This window comes from Pyrus communis, chromosome 15 (assembly GCF_041283825.1).
Source record: "Pyrus communis isolate YQ-2024b chromosome 15, ASM4128382v1, whole genome shotgun sequence".
Classification (NCBI taxonomy): Eukaryota; Viridiplantae; Streptophyta; class Magnoliopsida; order Rosales; family Rosaceae; genus Pyrus; species Pyrus communis.
Genome location: NC_142579.1, coordinates 28,695,270 through 28,709,353, shown reverse-complemented (window position 1 = coordinate 28,709,353; position 14,084 = coordinate 28,695,270). Strand labels below are relative to the sequence as shown.

Genomic DNA, 14,084 nt, shown 5'->3' with positions numbered 1-14,084 from the left:
TGAATTTTTTAGAATTGTTATTAACATTCTAAAAATCTCATTCTACACTTCTCACAAACGTGAACCCACCGTTCGATTAGTGAAATTTCGTACCCAAACGCAAGTTTTACATTACTGTTTTGAGCTGCGACTTTTCCGATAATTTTCTCGTCGATTCCAGCCAAGGTTAGACCTCTAACCGCCATAAGTCGGTTACTCGTGTTGAGTAGATATATTTTCATGTCAAGATCATTGAATTTGGTGGAGAATGAAGAAGTTATAGAGCTTTGAAAATTACATAGTTTTCCCGTGATTATCCCCATATTCCGGAGGCTATGATGGCGGCAGGCGGCGGCACCGGCGACCAGAGAGACTTAGGAGACAGGGGAATATTCTGCTAAATTCTTAGATATCCCGTTAACACCTCAGGTACATTCTGTGATATTTTGTTAAGTTTAATAGAATATACCGTTCCAGGGACAATTAAAAAATAAACGATTAAGTGTGTGTATGGTAAACATGCACTAAAGTTTAGGAAAGTGAGCAAAAATGCTTCTCATTCTGTAATTTTATTTTTTATTGAGATGGGAACACAAATGGTACATTACGTGTTTTAAAGAAATAGTGGAAAATTTTATTTTTTAAATTAATAACTTTTTAGCACACATATCGTAGTATAGTAACATATGATGTATCATCCTGTGTACGAAAAATATCTCCTCATTCTGAAGTGATTATTCTATCTGAAAAGGAAAGGCAATATAATATACTATTAATTAAAAGAAAAAGTTGAGAAAAGTTCAGTAAGAATTAAGTACAAAGGAACTAGGTTTTCAATAGTGCAAATATATATTATTAAAATAAGAAGAAGCACCGCACGTAATTCTCACTTTGATATTGAGACTCAAGTTTATTAAACAAATAATGAAAAAATGATGGTAGATCTGAAGAATGAAGTCCAAAACCGTCATCTAAATATGCACATACACACTATTAATAAAATAACATAAAATAAAAAAAATCCACTCACCAACAAATTACTAGAAATTATTCAAACTCGATCGCTAACACATTCCAATAATTCAGATTAGAAACTATAGATTGAGTATATACACACATGATACATATGTAGATACAACTCTTAAAAGAATAATTATTTTTCTAAAATGCAGTCAGACTTATTGACTAAAAATACGATCTATTTGAAATTTTTATGGAATGAAGGAAAACCCCTTCTTGACTATCAAAACGCTTATTACTATATTTTGTGTGATATAAGCACTTTAAAGGAAACATCCAATACATTTTTGAAAGTACTTCTAAATATTTAAAAAAACAATAGAAATGTTTATCGTTACACATAACAAAAGTGCTTATGAACTAAAGCATTTCATACGAAAAACAGTCTCACACTAGTAAGGTCCAAGTATCAAGTTCAACAATATAAATAACGTATCAACGATATATTTGCATTTAAATAGAAATTATAATTATCCACTATGTACACATGCTTCATTGTTTGTTTTAAACACTAATAAAATCTATAATTCAGACCGTCATTTAGTACTACGGTCTAGTGGTACTCATTTTCACTCATAAATGAGAGATCTTAGGTTTGATTTTCACCAAAGACGAATTTGAACCACATTATTACTAGCCCATTATGAGGTTAAGTCCACCTTCTTCCCTTATTGTATATAATATCGTTTGTTCAAAAACAATGAAAAAAATTTAAAAAAAAATTCTTCATACCAAATATGTACATTTATAGGGTTAGCACGCCAGAAAGTTGATTCAACAAATGGAGTTAGTACAACCAATACAACTTCAACTACGCGTCCCCGCGGAACAAACCTTTACTTAAATGTATAACCTTCATCCGTGCTGACGCAAGCTCGCTTATGGCATGTGATATTAGGTCTTTGGGATCGCGTCATGTAGGGCTAAAACCTCAGCTGATCCGAAGATTCCCAACCCCACGCATGATGCATGTCTCTTCACTGTGCTTTGTCTCCTTCTAGTCTGAATTTGTTCCATTTCTCTCTTCCATCATCTAGGTAAACATTGGTTTCATTGGCTTTTTTCTCAACGAGAGTAGTGCAATTTGACAGTTCTAGAAGAACTTAATTTCATTAAGTGGTAATACCTCAATTGAATCACTCATTGTTATCTAAGAGAGTTAAAACGCATTGATGTGCGTAATTGACTTTGAAAACCACGTATCTTCCTTAACATAGATCATTTCTCTTATAGGCCGGTTCATAACTATTTGTTTTTTGGTTTTTTTTTTTTTTTTTTTTGCTTAAGATATGATGAAAGTATATCAGAGAAATGAGAAATGAAAAAAATAAATGGGAGAGAAAGAAAGAAATAAAAGAAGAATAAATGAAAACAAAATCGCAAAAATAAAAACAACTCAAACCAGATTTTCGTTTTGGTTTTTAATGTTCATTCTGTGTTTTTCTTTTCACATTTCTTTTACATTTATGTGACCATCTGCTATCCATTATTTTACTTTTGTATTTCTTCTCTATTATTAAAAGCAATTATATTGACAATCAATACTGGTCAACTAGTTAATTAGTACCCGATTCAAGAATTTATGATCATCTGACTCCTTAAGCCGCCCACCTGGAATTAATCTATATCCCGGGGTGTGACTTGTATGGAACTACGTACCTGCAAGTCATGTGTCAAGATTTTAGAGAAATAAGCTATAGTTCATAGATAATTTACCTTTTTTTTTAATTTGTATCTAATTATTTCCGCAAGGTAGGTGTAAGAGTTTTATTTGACTATAAGTGTAAACATACATTATAGGTCATATTTAATTTTGTCAATTTTCTGACATGGAATTCTTATATTCTTTAACAATTAACATGTATGTGCCATATATTCCAGGAAAAGAACTCAGGATTTCAAAATTGACTAAGTTGAACTTATGAACTAACAAGTTGAATAAATGCTAAAAGAGAAGAATGATAGATTTAGAGTTAATAAATTAATCCGAATATGTGAAACCAATTTTTTTTAATAATTTAGAAAGAAAGCATGGAGTTTCAAACTCATGACGTATGGGTAGAAATCTAACACACTATCTACTTGGATATTGGACCGCATGTAGTAAACCTGTAATTGGCATTGAATGTGGGTACGTAAGAGTTGGGAGCTTGAATTCTAGCCTTAATTAATTTAAATTGCGGGTGGGTTATAAAAATAGGCCAAATTTTTTCGTAATCTCTGTGGTGATAAGTTATTTTTGAGTCGACCCCCGTGGTAAAAAATTTAATAATTGTATACCTATGGTGGGGTCCATCAGCAATCTTTGTCCAAATCAAAACATTCACCCCCAAGTTTGTCAAAAGGTTGCACGTGTCTCTCCCATGCAATGGACAAAAGTGTCCCTTTATACTGACTGCCATAACCAATGACAAATCGGCACGTGATCATGAAATTTATGTTTGTGCACTATTATTTTGAGAATCTACATGAATGGATTGGAATTCATTTGTTTGATGATATGATCAAAGTCTCTAGGATCGAAATGACTAATAATTTACCAAGTTAATTTTGGTTGATTTTCCCCTTATATTACACAAAAAAAGTGGTAGAAAGCAATGCGTTTGGTGCCAATTCGATCCCCACCGTTCATCCTCCGATAACAATTAACAGTTTAACTCGTTAACAATATCGTTCGTGAAAATAAAATAAATAATAGACTACACAAATGAGCATATGGCCATATGGCCCAATCACAAATCCATTTAACCACATAGAGAGAGGCCTGGCCACTTATGCGTCCATTTGGGTACTTGGAAAGCCCATGTTTCCAGAAGCCTCTAGGTTGCACATTCGGGCGGGTACCGTCGACCGACCCAAATTAAGGAGGCGCCCGAACCACAACTGCAACCAAAGGAGAGGGACAAAAAACGAAGGAGTTCTAGAAGCGTCTTCTATCATCTGATAAAACCCAAAGGCCTGCAGTCTGCAAACACTCTAGGGTTTTATCTTCTTCACTCTACTAAGCCACTAACCTCCACCTCCTCCTCCTCCTTCCTTTCTCTCCGCCCTCCAAATTCAATAGGTAGCCCCCTTTTCGTCGTCAATTCAATCATATTTGTCTGCGTTTTGTTTATTTGGGCATATTTATATTCGATTTTGTTTCATTTTTTTAATGGTGAATTGATGAATTTTATTTGGGTAATTTGTCGTAGAAATGGCAGCAGCTCAACTGACAGCATCGTCGATCTCAGCCAGGAGTTTGGCTTCGTTTGAAGGGCTCAGACCTTCAAACCTCAAGTTCGGGTCGCCGGCAGGAGTATCACTTGTCAGCCACCGCTCCTTCCGCGGCCTCGCCGTCAAGGCCGCCACCACCGTCGCTCCCAAGGTTGTTAGTTTTGCTTTTATCATTTCTTTTGTGGGTAAAATATGGTTGCTTTTGCTATATTTATGTATAGTTTTGTGATGATAATGATTTGAATAATAAATATGAATAAATTTGAACTTTAATCTCTACCCGTTTCATTATATCCACGCAAGATTTGCCATTTGATACTGGTTTTCATTATTGGGTATGTATCATAGAACCCGAAAACATGTTGTGGAGAAGGTTTCTTACTCTTTTTACTACTTTAAGGTTCGTTGTTTTCAAGTTTAGGATGCCGATTAAATTGAAAGAGTGTTTGTGTCGTGGAATTCTTGTTTGTTGCTCTGGTTGTTTGATAAAGTTAGCTCCTTTGTTGAAGTTGTTGATTCCATGCTATTAGTAGGTTATCTGATGTTAATGGGTTCTGATTCAATTTTGCAGTACACTTCGATTAAGCCTTTGGGCGACAGAGTGCTTGTGAAGATCAAAACCGTGGAAGAGAAAACCGGCGGTGGAATTTTGCTTCCAACCACAGCACAGACAAAGCCTCAAGGAGGTGAGGTTGTTGCTGTCGGAGAGGGTAAAACAATTGGGAAGACAAAAGTGGGCATCAGCGTCGAGGTTGTGATATCTACCACATAAATCCTCTTTAGCTACGATGAATCATTGTTTAGGTTTCCCTGTTTACTGAATGCTTTTCGTGTCGCAGACTGGTGCTGAAGTTGTATATTCCAAGTATGCTGGGACAGAGGTGGAGTTCAATGGTGGGAAGCATCTTATACTCAAGGATGATGACATAATCGGTATTCTTGAAACAGAAGATGTGAAGGATCTCAAGCCTCTGAATGATAGAGTCCTAATCAAGGTTTGTTGCCCTTTGAAATGTTAAACTCTTGTGAATAATAGTATCAAGAGTCGGTTGTTGAAGTAAAGCATAAATTGGAAGGCTTATCATTAATTCTTTATTGTCTCATCCTTACAATTATACATCCAGTGTCACGTTACTAATTGTCAGTTTATTATGTTCTTTTCCATGCTCTTTAATACGGGCGTATTGGCCACTTTGCGTTTTCCCGTGTGTTTGAACCAAACGTTCCCCTTTATTCAATCAATGCAGGTAGCTGAGGCCGAGGAAAAGACCTCGGGAGGTTTGTTGCTGACAGAGGCAAGCAAGGAGAAGCCCTCCATTGGCACGGTAAGGGGTTATGATTTTTTTCATCTTAGCTCAAGGCATTGCTGCTATTGTGGATATGGTTTTGGGCTGTGAGATATTGCAGTTCACATCCTTCTTTCAATATGACAGGTGACCGCTGTCGGACCCGGTACTCTTGACGAGGAAGGAAACAGGAAACCACTATCCATCTCCCAGGGAAGCACAGTTTTGTACTCCAAGTATGCAGGAAATGACTTCAAGGGCAAAGATGGTTCAGAGTACATAACTTTGAGAGCTTCAGATGTCATCGCCATACTTTCTTAGTCAGTCGAATTAGATGAGCTCAAGTTGTATTTTTGAAATATCTGACAGAGCTTCTTGAAAACGTTTCTGAATCTGACTACATAGATTTGATGGCTTCAACTCCCTTTTCTGTACTTTTGAATGTAAAATGATTGCCCTTGAAACAATTTCGTTAGCAACTATATTTTCACATATGACCTTGGATGAAACCCCATTTTTCAGAACTGAAACTTCAGGTTTTTTATGTTCCAAAGTTTCTATCTTTCACCGGAAAATCGTTCCTCCACCGGATAGAAGGTGGTTTCGGTGTTTCATAAGAAGTGCTTCTCTGTGATCAAAAAATGAATCATAAAAATCCTGGGTCAATGACATCTTTTACGAGTTATAACTAGAGTTGTATATCTAGTAATATATTCCATCTCTTCGATTCCTCTCTATCGAATACTTTACAAATGAGTAGGAAATTGAATGTCGAATCGGTCTCAAAGAAGGAAAGATCAAATTATACATTTCACCGCGCCATACCGCACCAAAAATCTCACTTATGAAGCTACACATCAACAATAATATATGCAAGGATTACGACTAGTCGCTGTAGAGTGTTAGAGACTTATGAGCTCCTGCTGACCTGCCATCGGAAATTAAAGGAGCTCAATTCGCCGAACCCGTGGAATCAGTAGTTTTCACACCGGACAACGAACAATTTTATCCCTCAATGATTGGAGAGACTCCAGTTCTGATCGTTGTAACAGTATCGCACGAGAGGGATTCAGCTCACATGAATTACAGCTCACAGTTGCAAACCAGATGGAATTTCATCTGCCGAAGACCTGATCATTTCACCATTCGAACCCTTACCGATTAAACGAGGCTGCAGAGTTATCATCATACTGAGGTCTCCATGCATTTCCACTGTCAGTTCCGCTAGAAGCTTGATTGGGGACTGGAATGTTGCCGAGATCTCCATCCAAGCTCATCTGCCGTACTTCAACGGATGACAATATCTTTATACTCTGAACACAGCTCACAAACTCCCTGAAAGCAATTATAGAATGGATGTTTGAGAAAAAGCGAATGGAAAGGCAAAAGGGTTTGCTATTTTCTGTTGCAGGTTCTTGAACTTACTCCCATGGATCATCACCAACAAGAAGAATGTCATTTTCATGATCCACATATACAAGTTTCCAGTCCGTCCTGTGTGGATCTTCTAGTTGCCCTTCAATCCCGAACATGCGGGCAAGATCATGCCGGAGCTCATCATAGCCTTTATAACGGGTGACATCAATGCATCTTCCCACAGATCCACGCTTTTGAACCTGTAATTGTTAAGTTCAGTGTTATGCAAAGGTCAGGTAAAAGTTTGGCAAAGGTATTGTGAGGAGAAAATGAAATTATATATTACTACACGACATTCGACATTGACAATTGTCGTTAAAACAGCAAAAAACTAAATGTAATCAGTCATAATAATATCACTATTAGCTGACTCTGTGAAACTGCAACGAAGTTTCCTCCAGTTGTAGCCTAGTCGGTTTACAAATTTCATGACAAAAATGCACCTCAACTTCCAAAGGAACAAACCAATGATGATTCAGTAAAGTGACAAACCTTTGTATATGTTCTCATACGTTGAGCCTGGTTTGCCCACAATCCGTTGCCTAAAACTCCAGTATCAGTTATGGGAATGTCACTTGAGCACCCAGTTTTGAAAGGTAAGTTTGGTGCCCCAAATGACTGAGAGCTGATTGCAGCAGTGGGTAACTCTATCTCAATATCTCTTGTTGTCCCGCCATAATTAGACAGTAAGTTCTGAAGATCTTTTTGAGAGTCATATCCCCTTGACAACAAAGTGTCCGGTGCCAATCCATCAATATTAGCGGAAAATGGAAGACTGCTCCGAGGATTCGATTGAACATCACCATCCAAACAGAAGGTGGGGAGTGCATAGTTCTGATGGATTGTGCTAGCATCCAGACAATATGATGTTCCAGATGATGAAGCTTCTAACTGATCCGTGATTGTACCTTTATATTTTATCTGGTCTGGTCCTTTTGAGCTGGGCAGCTCATTTTTTATCCGAATATCAGACTTGCCCTGAAGCTCCTGAACCAAATTATGAGCAGGTTCTGCCACGGAATCCCCCAACAACATGGCCGTTCCTTGCTGATTCCTGTTCGAGTATTTTGATGGGGACATCTGGCAGTTATTAGTAGAAGGGGAAGTTGAACATGATGGACCATCGCCTTCTGTAAGACCAGAATGGCTTCTGATTGCTGTAAGTGGCTTGTGCTGGTTCTGGGGCTGGATAGATGGCATATGATGAGACTGGATCACCAAAGGAGCTGCAAAGTTGTTCAGAAGTTTGTCCGTCGAGAAGCTGTTGCCACTTAGCTGTTGCTGATGATGCTGAGTCATAGGCAACTGTTGTAACTGCTGGTTTTGTTGGTGGGCCAGCTGCTGCTGTAAGAGTTGAGGCTGCAAAAGTGAGCTTGACGGGGAGAGTAACTGCGGCTGCTGCTGTTGATGAAATTTCTGCAGCAACTGTAATTGGAGTTGTTGCTCAGAGATGCCCTGCTGAGATGATTGCTGTACTTGCGGCTGCTGCTGTACTTTCTGTGACATGTTCTGTTGCAAGAACTGCTGTGGGGACGGTTGCAATTGTGCCACCTGCTGCTGCCTTTGTAAAAGGCCTGGTTGCGGTTCCAGTTGCTGCTGCTGGAGCTGTGAGTTTTGTTGTCCAGTTGGCACCTGAAATGAATTCTTACTAGAAGAATGGACAGCTTGCTGGGATTGGGCATTCCCTGTTAGTAATTGCTGCTGTTGATGTTGGGAGAACATAACCGGTTGTTGCAAATTTTGGCCCGGGACCTGGTTAGGAGCAACAGAGCCGTTATTTACCGGATTCGGCTGAGATAATTGTTGTTGCTGGTGCTGTTGACGTTGCGGTTGCTGTTGGTGCAGCTGCTGATGCTGCAGCAGGTTTTGAGGGTCTTGCTGTTGTTGAGGCTCCCGCTGCTGCTGCTGATGGGAGTAATTCTGGAGCTGTTGGTTCGTCGGCATCTGCAATAATTGCTGCAGCTGCTGCTGGGGGTGATTTTGCTGATGTTGGTTCGCTGAAGAATTCAATAATTGATGCAGCTGCTGCTGTTGGGGGTTACTTTGTTGCTGTTGGCTCATAGGATTATGCATCAATTGCTGCGGCTGCTGCTGTTGGGCCCATGTCACATTCGGCTGCTGCATTTGGCTAGCTTGGTTTTGTGGAGCTGGTTTATTTGACTGAAGACCAGTTGCAGACAGCACCGGGGCTTGAAAGTTCAATAGCTTGGATGGATCATCTGCACCAAGGTTATTTTGCAGGCTGGTTGGAGGGACCATGGATGGGAAAAATCCAGACTGTGAAGCTGAAAACTGATTATTTTGTTGCATGTTCATCCACTGCACCAAACTCAAACCAGGGAAAACCGAGCTTGGGGAATTCTTCATGCCAAATTCATCTCCAAGCCAAGGCATTGCTCTCTTGAAAGCATTCTCTATGTCGGATTCATCATCTACAAAAAGCAGTTCCAAGGTTACAAACAGATTTCTGACAGGCAGGATTCAGGTGGACATACAAAAAAACGTTTGTGTGATTCCATCAACAAAGCTTTTCAAGCTAACTTGTCAATATGGTTTACCTTGCATCCCTGGTTGTTTGGGAAACTTGGGTCTGAAAAATGGAGGAGGGCATATGTAGAAAGGAGTTACAACAGGCTCGATTTCCCAAATTGAAACTCGGCTAGGCCGGTCACCAGCTGTTGATTCATCCCATCCAACCTATAAAAAGTATAAAAGTTTCAATATCTGATTAAGCTTAAGTGCATGTCAAAAATGCCTAGAAAATTTCGACTAAAATTTATATCTGGAAATGGGAGCCACAAAATGAACTCTCAGCAGAAATAGAGAATGAGACCAATCCAGTGTCACTTAAACATAGACCTACACAAAAGTTATGCAATCTTGACTAAATCCTATGAAATGCTAACCAATACCTGAAGATTGCGCCATTGTGAACCTTTCCATCGAACAGGATCCAAATCACTGATGCCAGTGATTGTGCCCATGTATCTGCGTACTCCTGACTCTTCAGTCTCAAACATCATTCTGAATCGCATGCCAAGTGAAACTTGGGTATACATCGCTTTATTGTACTTGGCTAAAGGTACCACAAATTCAGAAGGGCTTGCCCTTTAACATCAAATAATTATTGTCAGAACCAATCAAATAATAATTACAGATGACATTTCCTAAAGACCAACAAGAAAAACCTAAACATCCTAGTGTTACCTTGGGTTGTAAAAGATGGTAAATGGGCTGTTATTTGCAGCAGCATGAGCTGCGGCTGCAAGAATGCCGATATGCATGCTATCACTGGATATGACTGATGAAGAGATAGCTGGCTGCTGTCTATTAGCACGCCTTATGCCCAAGAGAAGCTGAGATTTTTCATCCCTGCATACAACCAGATTGTTCTAACTCGATAACCAAAGGAACTAAATCGGGCTGAATCATTCATCTAATTGACCACATTTTCATACCTTATAAAAAGAACAGAATCTCCGGCAAAGAGTCTTTTTGTGCTAACGAAAATACTCCAACCTGTAGTCAGCAGGTGCCTTTTCGGTTGGCCTGAAATGAAATTGCTACAGTTAGAATGAAAATTCAGAAATTTGCATCTCAACGTCTAATAAGAAAAACACAAAACAGAAACAAGTTATACTTTATGGGGAAGGAAGAGAACAATAGGAGAATGTTTTAAAGAGGGAAATACCTCGATAGATATGTCTGAATGTCCACGCACTATCATGCAAATCTTTTGCTACAAGCTCCTGGGCAGGCGGTTGCATCGAAAAATCCTATCAAAGATCATTGCTTCTAGTTATCACAAGTGTACACGGAATGGATTACACCGGCTTTTTTGATATTTTTGTATTAAAATCTAAAGTTTCAAATTTGTACATACTAGAGATGGGAAGATCTTCTCAGCTGCTCGACGAGGTACAGAAAATCCACCATGAGTGCTCGTGTCACTAGCTGTAAGAGTTTTGCAGAAAAACTCAGCAGGTTGCCTACTTTGCTTGAGCCCCATGTTGGATGCCAGTAATGCTTCCTTCTCATACTGCCAGACAGATATTCAAACAATTTTGCAAGTGAACACGATTATATGTGAAAAGGGAAGCGGTAAAGTGTTGCTTAATTCACAAAAAGAATGGCTGTCCTACTTTGTTTACTGGTTGGAGAGTCATTTGTGCATAGACCTCATCTGTTTCGGTATCAGCCTGTGCATTAAAATGAATAAAGAGACACGTGAATAATCTATCTAAAATCAATCATGTTACAGAAAATACAAAATTTTACATTCGTAAAATAAACTTCATCATTCTAAAGTAGCTGTGTGGAACTGTCATACATGCAATGTCACATTGTGAAGCATGCATATCAATTTTGATGGAAGGTTGGGGTAGTTCGGTATGAAATCCGTCTCCTTTTGCATCGATGCTGCAACCTGAAAAATAGTTACGAAAATTCCATCAGAAACCAGAATCTCAGGAAAAGCGTTGCTTCTTTACAGATATAGAGAAAGACGCACTTGCTCGCTGTGACCTTGAGGGAAGTACACCACAAGACTTCCAACTGGAGGCAAAGAAACCAATGGCCCAGCACAAGCATGCCATAACTCTGAATTAATTCTCTTCTGTTCTCCTGCTGCAGACCATACAAAACTTCATCAGCGTTGAAGAGAACTCAAAACTCGTGACACGATAATTAAATGTGAAGTGATAAACTTCTCAAAACAGATTTGTTTCCTATGAGATCATGGCATAAAATATCTGAAAATTAACAAATCGTACAGTATTTTCATCTTTCAGCCACAATAACCAAATTATCCGCATGAGATTAGAAGAACACAAGATCTGTTGTGTTAAAAAATAAAGTTTATTTCAAAAGTGGTCCAATTTATGTTTAAGAACAGTAAATCATTCATGTAACAAGACTTTTCTTAGAAATATTACATATTCCTTTGGGAAGTGATCAATTCATATACTGAATTTATGAGTCGAAATTGTATGAAATCAAATCAAAGAATGAAAAATTCAAATCCAAATGTTATATGGCACAAAAAATTGCTAACAGAAAGAGATTCAATCAAAGTTGTAAACTATAACCAGAAAACAAACCCCCAACCATAAAAGTACTTCCACTTTCTGCAGAAAACAAAGTCCCTCAGAGCATTTTAAAAGCATAAAATTAAGCTAAATCACAGAAATTAATAGACAACCAAACATAAGACTAAATTTGCCAAAATTCATGAAGCCTCACCTTCACCAGAATTTGCCGAAAACCCATTTGTGGGAACCTTCATGTTTAATATTTGAATGATTTTTCTCACAGAAATTCAAACTCTTGCTCTTCTACCTGCAGTTCATTACCCAGTAATTGCAGTTGCAGTACAACTTGTTCCAGAAAGCAAAGAGTTTCAAGAACAACCACCACTTTCAATTCACAACAACCACTTTTAATTCACAACCTTCTCCAATTCACATTGAACCCAGAGAACTAATTCCTTTACCAATCTCTAAAATGCTACAAGATTCTGACTTTTTTCTAATTTCACCAAATTTGAAGAAACCCATCATTGCCCTTTTCAAAACCAGACAGCTCAAATCTCAGCAGACCACTCTCAATTCCCAATCAAGTTCACCAACCAAATAACCAAAACACACCCAGAAAACAAAATATACAACTGCTGAAAAAAACTAAGCAAACTGGAACCTGGGTTATTTGAATGTACACCCAAAACGAAATGGGTTAAAAGATAATCACACAAAGCCAAGGACTTTGTGCTTTTTCTTTCGGTTCAAGCCTTTTTTTTTTGGGTTATTGGAGTTCTTGTTTAAGGAATCAGTGAAAGAAAAAGAAACTAAAGTGTCGCCGGCAAACCAGAGAGGGAGCAAAGCAAGCAAACAATGCTCGGACAGCTTTTTTTATTACTTTATGAAATCAACAGCCCGACATGAAATAGACTTACGCAAAAGCAAAGCAGAGCATTCACTCTCTCCTTCTCACTCAAACAGTTCTCTTCAAACTCGGTTAAAAAACAGAACAAAAATGATTAACAATATAAAAACAGAGATTAAGTTAATTAAACACCATCATTGATTATTGATGGATCGTGTTCATTAGCGTGTGTTATGCTCTCCGCAGACAATGATTAATTATATTCCCCAACCAGTCCCTCTGTCCCCACCTCCTTTTTTATATAAATAATCAAATTCACCTCAGATTCATGTTAAATTATTTTCCCTTGGTTGTTTTCCTCAACAATGCTAAGGTGACTTGATTTATTGATGAATTTTTATCACAAATGGTTTCTAACATTTTTTTAACTTTTCGCTTCGGATTTTATGTTAGCATGCTAATAAAAGTTTTGACAAAATTTTACGGTAAAGACTTATTTATTTGCAAAGCATAACATGAAAACTATATTGATCAATTTTTAATGTAAGAAACCAAAGTAAAGTGTTTCGGAAACATCATGAAACATTTGCAATAGGGATCTTTATTCATTAAATATATTCACAAAATGATATGTTGATCTACATGAAGGAAACTTGACTTGATCCAAAACTTATAAGTGATGTCTTTGTGTGTGACAAAGTTTGTGAAGGCACCATTATTAATTCGCTAAATTATAACATATACAAGCATTAATATTGTAACTTATAGTAAATCATGAAAGGGAAAAAAATTATACCTTACGTGTAAAACGCCACTCCATGCGTTATATAAGTTTAGTGAATTACTAACACGACGTTGTTATTGTCCGACAAATTTTAGGAACCAACTTACAGAAATTTGGTAGGTAAATAATATTTTTTATTCTTTAAATTTATATAATTGTGAATTGTAGTTTAGGAGAGATTCTACTTTGGACTTAGGGTTATCTCTTTCTCATTTAAGTGACTATGTTAGGTGATGAGAGATGTAAATAGGAAAACATAATATGAGAGATAAGAGATGAGCCAATATTAATTAGGTCACTCAAGATTTTTCCCTAGCTGAGGAGGTTAGTTAATCACTAATGAGAGAGAGGGAGATGAAAACTTGTCACGTGATAACAGATATATAATAAAGAGTGACATAACTCCTGTCAAACTCAAGATTTTGCCTTAGTAGAGAAGCATATGCAATGTTCTTTGTTATTATTTTGTAACTTAGTCACCTAATGAGAGACTTAGAAAAAGA

The 14,084-nt window shown here is 37.7% G+C and overlaps 2 protein-coding genes across 3 annotated transcripts; one reads left to right on the top strand and one right to left on the bottom strand.

The window, feature by feature from the left end:
* Positions 1-3,859: 3,859 nt before the first annotated feature.
* On the top strand, positions 3,860-6,010 carry LOC137718988 (20 kDa chaperonin, chloroplastic). The gene is made up of 6 exons (XM_068458393.2): positions 3,860-4,063; positions 4,194-4,366; positions 4,787-4,966; positions 5,055-5,210; positions 5,463-5,540; positions 5,649-6,010. Exons 2-6 carry the CDS (start codon positions 4,196-4,198, stop codon positions 5,820-5,822), a joined length of 759 nt encoding a protein of 252 aa, XP_068314494.2. The 5' UTR covers positions 3,860-4,063; positions 4,194-4,195; the 3' UTR covers positions 5,823-6,010.
* A 164-nt stretch (positions 6,011-6,174) lies between these two features.
* On the bottom strand, positions 6,175-13,065 carry LOC137718962 (auxin response factor 19). 2 transcript variants are annotated; one of them, XM_068458391.2, is made up of 13 exons: positions 12,159-13,065; positions 11,428-11,543; positions 11,248-11,343; positions 11,060-11,116; positions 10,801-10,956; positions 10,609-10,693; positions 10,376-10,466; positions 10,125-10,289; positions 9,830-10,025; positions 9,476-9,614; positions 7,410-9,349; positions 6,927-7,117; positions 6,175-6,836 (listed from the first exon to the last, which is right to left on the bottom strand). In XM_068458391.2, exons 1-13 carry the CDS (start codon positions 12,199-12,201, stop codon positions 6,656-6,658), a joined length of 3,456 nt encoding a protein of 1,151 aa, XP_068314492.2. In that variant the 5' UTR covers positions 12,202-13,065; the 3' UTR covers positions 6,175-6,655. The 2 variants fall into 2 exon arrangements, with proteins under 2 accessions (XP_068314492.2, XP_068314493.2); XM_068458392.2 differs by having other exon boundaries at positions 11,428-11,540; positions 12,159-12,948.
* Between the last annotated feature and the right edge of the window lie 1,019 nt (positions 13,066-14,084).

What these genes read in the sequence shown, in the direction of transcription:
- LOC137718988 (XM_068458393.2), top strand. Translation starts at nt 4,196, where the DNA reads ATGGCAGCAGCTCAACTGACAGCATCGTCGATCTCAGCCAGGAGTTTG. An exon ending in CCACCACCGTCGCTCCCAAG is followed by an intron (nt 4,367 to 4,786) that starts GTTGTTAGTTTT and finishes TCAATTTTGCAG; the next exon opens with TACACTTCGATTAAGCCTTT. An exon ending in AGAAGCCCTCCATTGGCACG is followed by an intron (nt 5,541 to 5,648) that starts GTAAGGGGTTAT and finishes TCAATATGACAG; the next exon opens with GTGACCGCTGTCGGACCCGG.
- LOC137718962 (XM_068458391.2), bottom strand. Translation starts at nt 12,201, where the DNA reads ATGAAGGTTCCCACAAATGGGTTTTCGGCAAATTCTGGTGAAG. An exon ending in TTCACAATGTGACATTGCAT is followed by an intron (nt 11,117 to 11,247) that starts GTATGACAGTTC and finishes TTTAATGCACAG; the next exon opens with GCTGATACCGAAACAGATGA. An exon ending in CACAATGGCGCAATCTTCAG is followed by an intron (nt 9,615 to 9,829) that starts GTATTGGTTAGC and finishes TACTTTTTATAG; the next exon opens with GTTGGATGGGATGAATCAAC.